The 9561-nt window shown below is 27.0% G+C and overlaps 1 protein-coding gene across 1 annotated transcript in view; it reads left to right on the forward strand.

Moving 5' to 3' along the window:
* The window catches only part of LOC107443352 (E3 ubiquitin-protein ligase goliath), a 47549-nt gene extending 39064 nt beyond the window's left edge, over positions 1-8485 (forward strand). Inside the window, exon 7 of the mRNA XM_016057197.3 lies at positions 7593-8485. Coding sequence (XP_015912683.1) covers positions 7593-8030 — 438 coding nt within the window. The 3' untranslated portion in view covers positions 8031-8485. The remainder of the gene's footprint in view (positions 1-7592) is intronic.
* Positions 8486-9561: the final 1076 nt, after the last annotated feature.

The following is a 9561-nucleotide window of genomic DNA, read 5'->3' on the forward strand; positions in this document are numbered from 1 at the left end:
AACAATAATAGAAGAGACACTTTCAGTTTTTGAGATTTTTTTCAAATTTCTCAAGAAAATTTCTTTGTAAAAACCGCTGATCATTTTGAGCTTTCTTTTGAAAAGTACTAAAACTACTAAGAAAATAGCCTAAAACTTTTTAAATTTTTAAGATATTCAAATCAAATTTTTTTAAGTTGCCAAATACGATTTACTACAAAATTATTAAAAAACTTTTTAAAACTTTTTCAGTAGATGTGCTGTGTAAAAGAACTAGCTTAAATACTCATAACTTGTGCAGTTTTTTTTTTAAATTTGATTGCAAACTTTGTAATTAATCTTAAATTAATCTAAAAATATCTGTAAGGTTATAACAAAAACACTTAAGGCGAAAAAATTAATTTTTATAAAAATGTCAATTTCTTCATAAATATTTACTCTAAGTTTACGAAACTTTATGCAGTTATTAAAAATAGCAACTAAAGTTATCGATACAAGATACAAGCTCAAGACACAAGTATCAAGCTTATTGCTTGATTTTCTGGCATAAGGTGTTCAAAAATACATGTTTTCTTTCATAATTTATAGTAGGCCGCTCAAACCTCTGAAACCTTTAAATTTTATTTCTAAGTATGAAAAATCGCATGAATTAAACATTACTAAAGTTACAAAATAATCCTTTAAGTATTTTTTGAGAAATTTAAAAAAATGTCAAAAACTGAAAGTGTCTCTTCTATTATTGTAGGGTAGCTTATGTTACAAACTTTTTAAATCCATTTCTTCATTTTCTATATATCATTTTATAACTGCAAAATAAGGAACTAAAATTGAACGTATAATTAAATTTAAATGTAATTTTAAATCTGTATTGATTGTTATCTTATTTAAAATTGTAAGTTTCCAAAGTTATTAGAAGTTGTAACCATGAAAGACCATCTATTTTACTCTGTTGTGATTAGAAACATCTGAAAGGTGTTAAATGATGCCTAATTTAGGTGAAGAGATTAATTTCAAATAATATCTTAATAACAGGTTTGCCACAGCTCTTATAAATTTATAATAGTAGTAAATGTGCATAAATACTCGCAGAAATTATAGTCTTTAAATGCTATTTTATCATTTAGAGATCAGAAGAATATTTATACAGATGCACTTTTTTCAAATATAATATGCAATGGTGGTCAAAAACATATTAAAATATTGTCATACATTACATTTTCATCAACTATTTTTATAGTTTGTAAAAGCCATTTGAAACTTATTTTTAAATTTATTTTTCTGTGGGCAAAATATTTATAAAATCCATGGCACAATAGAGGAAAGACTTTTTTCACATCTGAGAGATATTTATATTTCTTGGTAATAATCTTTCAAGCTTCAAAAAAAATTTTGGGAAAATAAAAATTCTCAATGAAACTGGCTCTAATTTTCTTTTATTTTGTAACTCAATGAAATCATATGAAAAGTTACATTTGGCAATTCCACTATTAAGGCAATATCATTTCTCGGGTTTACATCTGGTTTCCTCTGCACTTGTTCCAAGTTTTTGATTTTCATGAATTAAGAAAATTTTTTAAGAAATTACTATTATGGAAATAACACACAAATGTCAAAATTGAAGCAATTAATGTAAGCAATTAATTTACGTATTTCCATGAATTATATAAAAATTTAAAAGCTTTTAATGTTTTATCAGAAGAAGATTATGATATTTCAAGAACATTCAAGTTTTAAATATTGTGACTTGTAATAATTATGAGAAACCTAAATTTGTTACAAATGTAATATTTGGTGTTATGGAAGTAACACTATGATTTTAAATTATGGATTCGTTCTTGCAAAATGGAAACCACAATTAAATAAAAGATTACAAATGGAAAATGACATATAACTAGGAAAAAATAGTCTTAATGATTTTATGAATATATTTGATAATCAAGAAGAAATTTAACTGGCATATTTTTTTACAAATATATTTTGTTAACATCTTTTATTTAAGACATTATTACATTAAAATTTATAAAGTAAGAAATTCAATTTGTGACCAAGTTTGTGAGTGAATATGAAATAAGTACTGCTTTTATTTTTGTTATTGCCAAAGAATTTACTTACAATGCTGTAATGAATATTATTAAAGAAAAAAAATCAGAAAAGTTTTCCCCTTCAATCTGTGATAGGTCTAGCTAATGTTTTTTAAATTCATTATTATTATTTTTTTTATTGCTAAGCCTTCCCTGGACGACCATAAAAGTTTTTATTGAAACTTTTCCAGAATTTTCAGAAGGTTCTTTATTAACCTGTTCAATAAAATCTCATGAACTGATATAAATTTAGCCTTGACCCATTTTCCAAATTCAGTCTATATAGAGAATGTTTGATATTATTTATGTTTTCAATTCTTACACCAATGGTCTATCTAGAGCAAAGATTATACATAGGGGAAGAATGCATGTATATTATCTTTATATATGTGTGTACATTAAACATGTACATTCAATGTATGTGCAGATATATATTGTATGCAACTGAATGTATAACCATATATATTGTATACAAATTTCATATGGAAATTGTAGCAACATGCAATGCATGTATGTTCATACATGTTTACATTGTATGTAATACTATGTATGTACATTTAATGTACATAAGTGATTCTAAGTAAAATGTACATAATGTATCTATCATACATTCGACAATCAATAGTGTTTAATAATACATACTGTATACAGTCAAATTTACTTATATATTTTGCTCATGTATTTACTCATTACATGTATTTTGAACATTTATAATTAGGGTAACATGTAATCATGATTACATGTAACCGTATATTTTTATTACTTATCACAGTAACAATTGTAATCAAAATTATGAAGAGCTTTAATCACAAACACAAGTAATTGATTACTATAATCGATTAATGATTGCTGTAATGAATTTAAGTGATGAATATTTAAAGACTCTATGATAATTAATGATTACTATAATCTACATTTATTCTCAACTCCGTTTGAAACTTTTAGATATTCAAATGAGGTCAAAACTTTCATTGATTCTCTTTGGTGAAAATTCTGCTTAAAGTGACCAAGAAATCATTTAAACTTATTTTTAGTTGTCATTCTTCACAGAGCTCTAGTTGAGGTTGATCAGTCTAGTTAGTCGGAAAGTAATTGGAATTTTATTTGATCAAATTCTTTTTTACCATAAAATAGTTCTACTTGTAGCAATCAGGAAACTATTAAAACTTATATTATCATTCCACATAAAGATCCAGTTTAAATTAAGGTACTCTTGCTAGTCAAAAATTGAATGCAATTTTATTGGTGATAAATTCTTTTGGATATAGAATGACAATGAAGTATGCTTGCAGGGACTGAAGAAAAATTGAAACTTGTATTGTCATCCAGCACAGAACTCTTAAAATTTGGTTGCTATTTAGTTAAATATAATTTAGTTAATTAAACCCGGTAAATTTAATTAAATGTGATACATTAATTTAGTTTAATTGTAATTATGTATGCAGAGGGCAAGAATTATGAAATACTGGCCAAGCTTTATACCCAGTACACTTTTCCCCCAGTTTGCCACTGCTTTCTGCTTTAATGAACAACTTGTCAAATTTTTTATTTAACTGTTAACTAATTTAGTTAACTTTTAATCCAGCTTAAAGCCAAAATGTAAATATTAGCACTATAAAGCACCACCTTTGCTCTGAAAAACTGGCTATAAAAGGTGTGAAGTAATTTTCCTTTTCTGAGACATACACAAAATAGTGCTTGTTATATAATAAAAATTATTAAACCTCTTTCCTTGCTTTGGAGATCACCTTACTTATGAGGCAAACATAAACATTCAAACAGAAACAGTTAAAAGGCTTTGGCCTATTCTACTTTTATATTATATTTATGTCTATTAGTGTCATTTACAGCATTAACTTTCTTTTAAATTTAAAATCTTGATTCGTTACAGACATAAAAATGAAAGTATGCTACACTCATAATGCAAAATGTTACGTCTAGAAAACCAGTTTTTTTTTTTTATTGTAAGTTGGAAAAAAATTGTCCTGGTCTTGTAACTTAATGTTACTAATACTAAAAGGATCAGAAAATATTTTAAATAATATTGCTTAGTTCTTACAAAATATTAGCTTTTGTTTAATTTGTGTTGCAGAGATAATAAGAATTGCCCAATTTTAATTGTTCAATCGCCAAAATTATATTTATCAAAGAAAAATTTATCACATTATTGTATTATTATGCTTCTAAAAATATAGATAAAATTCTGAAATATATTAAATATGTAAATGAATTACTTAATTAAGGCTTCAATTTCACATGTTAAAAATTTAAACATGAGTTTTTGGTTGAAAATGTAGGTATAAATTAAATAGAAAACAATTTACATAACATTGAAATATACATTTTAGGCTTTAAAGCTTTATAAAATATGTAGAATTTGCTGAAGTTTGAAATATTGACATTTTGGTTTACTTTTGTTGGAATTACCTTTTGTAATGAATTCAAATTTGCTCCCTAATGACTAGTTTTAGTGCCTAGAAAAATAAGCCAAATTCCAAATTCATTTGTTAAAATTTCAGTTTAGCATTGAATAGGTGCATTTTGTGCTGTGTCTATTTCTTAAATATATATTTTGAGCTGAGTAAATTTTCTTAAATGTACATTTTGAGCTATGTTCATTTTCTAAAACAAGAATTTTGAGCCATATTCAAAATAAAGAACTCACTCGTGCAACATTCAAATCCAAGTTTAATTAGTACTACATTGTGACATCGAGTCACAGGCTAATTTAGTAAATCCTGATCCAATTCTTACATCGCCCCTTAAAGCCTTAGTGCAATTGGGACACTCTCCCCGGAAATTCCATTCTCACCCTTTTTCTTGGAAGAACACCTGGCGTGGTATCTGTGATCTCCACGTGAAGGCTACGAGTGCTCTTAACCATAGCTGAGTTTTAGGGAGAGAAACACTTTCACTTTAATTTCAGTAACAACTAAACTTTCAGAAATTAGGTCATTGTACTTTAACTTTCAAGCATTTCTATAAATATGAGGAGCGAAAGACGCTCATTAGCATTCGAGTTCAGTTGAGTGCAAAGTTACGGTCCCCGCGAGGAGCATTTTTTTCCATCTCCCCCCTCACCTGAGGTCAGGGATAAAATTTAACATGGCGTCATCATCACCATTGATGTGTTTCTTCACTGCCATTTTTTAAGCTTTAAGCGTTGGCTTCCTCATAACCCAACTACATCTTCAACATGTTCTTTTCGAACGACGTTGCTACGACAGCCATGCTCATCTTTATATTCCCGTAAAGTTCTAACTGACTCTTAATTTTTAAAGTTTTACAAAGAAAAATTCCAGTTTTTTTTAATTTTTTATCGTGCTCTACAAAAAAAATACGATTTAAACCTTGGGAGATGTGAATGACGACACACGCCATTTTACGTGGACAGAACTTACCGATCATTCTTGCTCCTTTTTTGTAAAAATTTGTCATCCATTTGTTTTCAAACCACCAGGGGTTGACGGAAGTTTTGGTGCACCCCGCCTCCCACTCCAATTCTTGCTCTACAAAAAAATACGATTTAAACCTTGGGAGATGTGAATGACGACACACGCCATTTTACGTGGACAGAACTTACCGATCATTCTTGCTCCTTTTTTGTAAAAATTTGTCATCCATTTGTTTTCAAACCACCAGGGGTTGACGGAAGTTTTGGTGCACCCCGCCTCCCACTCCAATTTGCGAAAAGATCACTAATTTCTGTGATACCGATTGCCTAGTATATTTAATTTCTGTGATACTGAGTTAACGACTGCCCACCAACCAACGGTTTCCACTTCTCTTGAAAAAAGATGATGCTGTGTTTAAAAGTTAAAGAATTTTAAATGAAATTTAGTGCCTTACATCTTCACGATTTGGACTCCTTCATTTGTGCATCTAAGGATTATTTTTTACAGGTGATTTTATCTAGGCTAAGGTATGTTTTCTTGATCACATTTTATTTAGTAATTCTTGACCATCCTGGACTACCACTAATTTTCATCACGCGCCATGCTTTCTTTTTTAAATTTGTAATTTTTAATCATTCACATTAATTTAACCCTTTTAATTATTTTTCAATACCCAACCATCTAAACAGCAATAAACGAATTTGATTCAATGTGGCTCACAAGTTTTTACAAATTACTTCAACAACTTAAAGTTTTGATTTTTTTATAATAAAGCTAGTGAAATATTTGAACTATTTACTCATATCACTATAGAAGTAGTCAAAATAAAGTTTGTTGCTCTTTCTAAATTGAATTTTCTAATGGTTTTAAAAAACTAATTCTTTTTTTTTTCATTATGGTATTAAATCCTTTATTCTTTACCATATGTTTCTATTCATCAAAAAATTTTGTTGGAAACAAATAGAAAAATATGACGCAATTATTATCGTTTTTGTGTTTTGTTTCTTTGCCTTTTAAAAAAATGAATAAAGAAGTATCCAACAGGCAATTTTTGAACTCATTTTCACATCAGTGTGTAAATCTGTAGAAAGAAATTTTTCGGACTTACTTGCATAATATTAAATTGTTTTTATAAATTTATATATGTNGGATTGCGTTGCTTTATTGATTTTTCTAGATGTTGGGTCATTATATATATATATATATATACCTTTTAGGAATGTACTGTTCCTTTTATAAGTGATGTTAAGTTGTAGCCACTATTCACATTATTCTGAGCTATCATCAAATTTATTGTTCAAAAATTTTAAAATGAATTAATTGGAAACAATATCAAACAACAAAAATGTAAGACTAAAAATAAGAAGATATAAATTCCACTTGCCTACTATTTATTATAATTTGACTTATACATATAAAAATCAGTTATTCTTGGCTCTTATTTTTTAAACAAATTTTCTTCTTCTGATTCATAGCAATATCAATAGTTTCATAATACAGTTCTTCTCATTACTTTTAAGAGCAAAAGCTCTATGTCAGAAGAATTCTTATTACATCAGAATAGTTTTTGTTCTACAGCCTAAATTCATTTCAGTGACATCTAATTACTTTTTAACTTTGTCTTCACATATCTCTGATTTGTGTTTTATTAATTCTTGTAGTTTTTTGTATGTAAATAAAAATGCTACATTTTTGTCAACATATATAAAATCAACAACATTTTAAACTATATTTAGCAAGAAAATCCATTGTAAGTTTGAGTGGGAAAAGTGAAAACAGTTTACCCTGAAAATAATTCATACCAGGAATTCAGAAATCATTTCTAAGATATTATCTCCCATGTAAATCCTATGGAAAAGATTAGCATAAACATATGGTAGTTCTTTAAAGGTGTCCCTTGTGTAAAGGTTGTTGCTAAATGAAATCTTTCTTTTTATTAAACGAAAAAAGTTATGAATTCTTTTGCTTGTGCTATTTATTTTCTTTGCTAATGCCATTTTTGTGTTTAGATCTTGTTTTCCCCTTGCCTGTGTAATAAAATGGGTTAAATCAGACAGTTTATCAAATTGCAGTTAAAAATTAAATGGCTTATTAATGTATGATTGAAGTTGTTTGTCTAATTTTGTTTTCATTGCAGTATACTGGGAGTCAAGAAAGTGTTCTTGAAATAGATGATGACGATGAATATAGGACAACTCGTCTAAGTTTAACAGAACATGAAATTGTCTTAGTTCAAAATCAGCATCGTCGTTCCAGTGTGAGAGTTGCTGTCCCTAGAAGAGAAGACAGAGCTACTTCTCCTTGTAGTCTATCTTCATTAGATCCAAATGCTGTTGTTGGAGAGCAATCATTTGTTACGTCAACTGTTGATGTAGCAGATGTTGCTATCAATACAATGGATTCGCCTTCTGAAGCCGATTATGAAAGTAGTGAAGAAAGGTGGACATCTCCCTTTCCCAAAACATTAACTGATAGATTTAAATCTAAAAGCCTTGAGTCCGTCACATATAATCCAACTATTATAAAGACTGAAGAGGCAAATTTTGAAGTCTGTGATTTAAGTTTTGAAAATTAATTTTAAACAGTAATTATATTTTTCTGTATTCAATATTGATAGTGTATGTTAGAAGTAATGTATGCAATTATCTGCTTATAGAAATATTAGATATTTACCTAAACCACCTTATTTACTAAGTGATTATCCTATTTATAGATGTGTGCACCAAATGTATTTGCTTTTATTGTTTATAAATTTAGTAATTAAAATATTTTATCATATGTTTTACAAAATTAAAAAGGGCCAGATTAGTTGACATGTAAATTTTGATTTAATATGTTTCATTGATAGATTTATTTAATCATAAGAAAATACAGTTTTATTTTATTCTATTAAATGCATCTTCCTAAAGAAGTTTTTTCACATTGATCTGCAGTTTTTGTTACTCTTATGTATATTTAAATTCTATTGTTATTGTTTAAATTGATGTTAATCTAGTCAAAATGTTATTAAAAAATAAATCTAATATCATCTGATTAGTAATTTTTCGTCAATTTGCGCAGCTTTAAAGTTTCCTTTATCAAACTAAAATGTCAAAGTGTTTTTTTTTTCTTAAGCCTTGCTGCTTAAAAATTATTTGATAATTGGAACATAACATATATGAAGAAAAAGTAGCTTTTACTATTTTCACCCTTTTTATTTGAATGAACTTTAATTATTATTTATTAAAATTCTTTTTAATTTATAATTTAATTTGAAAATTTAATAGTTTAATTTCATGAAATTTTATTTAAACTTCAGTATACTTTTATATGTTTTTTCTCAAGCTGAAGTGTTACATAATCTTCCCTTCCTGAAAATTAAAAAATGTATTTTAGATTAATGTATAGGTCATTATCCTTTTAAAATTTTTGCTACCTGTATTTTGTATAAAAAAAATATCTTTTTAATGTTTTACTTATTCTATTAAGGACAAAATATTTTTAAAATTTTCACTTTGAAGTATTCTTATAATCATTATAAGTGATTTAGTGCCATTATGTCTTCATGTCTTCAGAATATAAGTACATACTTCCTCAATTTTGTTCTTAAAACTAACTTTCCATGCTTTTAGTCATGACTAATTGCATGGAATGTTATATTAATGTAAATATATTATGCTCATATGTGATATTTTTTTAAACGAAAAACTTATTTTTAAATTTAGTAAGAGACACTTCAAAATACTTCGAAATTTTTTGTACATAGAATTGAGTCAATGTTTTTAAAAACTATTATTTTCCTAAAAATTCATTCAACATTAAAATTTTACCCAAGTAATTGGCTTTTTCACTTATTCAACTTCACGTTCACTAAAAATGTGTGTAAACTGAAATTTTTTGCGGTAACGTGATTTTCCTATATGTTTTAAAATGCAGAAAAATTTAATTTTGGAAAAACTGTATTTTTAGTTAAAAATATAAAAATTAAGATTGTAATTTCATAAAAGTGGTAAGGAAATTTTTTTTGCAATTCTATTTTATATTTAACTTAAATAGAATTTTTTTCGATTTGGATAACTTTTTTTTCTCTTTTGAAATTCGCTTCAATGTTCTACTTTATTCTCATA

This window comes from Parasteatoda tepidariorum, chromosome X2 (assembly GCF_043381705.1).
Source record: "Parasteatoda tepidariorum isolate YZ-2023 chromosome X2, CAS_Ptep_4.0, whole genome shotgun sequence".
Classification (NCBI taxonomy): domain Eukaryota; kingdom Metazoa; phylum Arthropoda; class Arachnida; order Araneae; family Theridiidae; genus Parasteatoda; species Parasteatoda tepidariorum.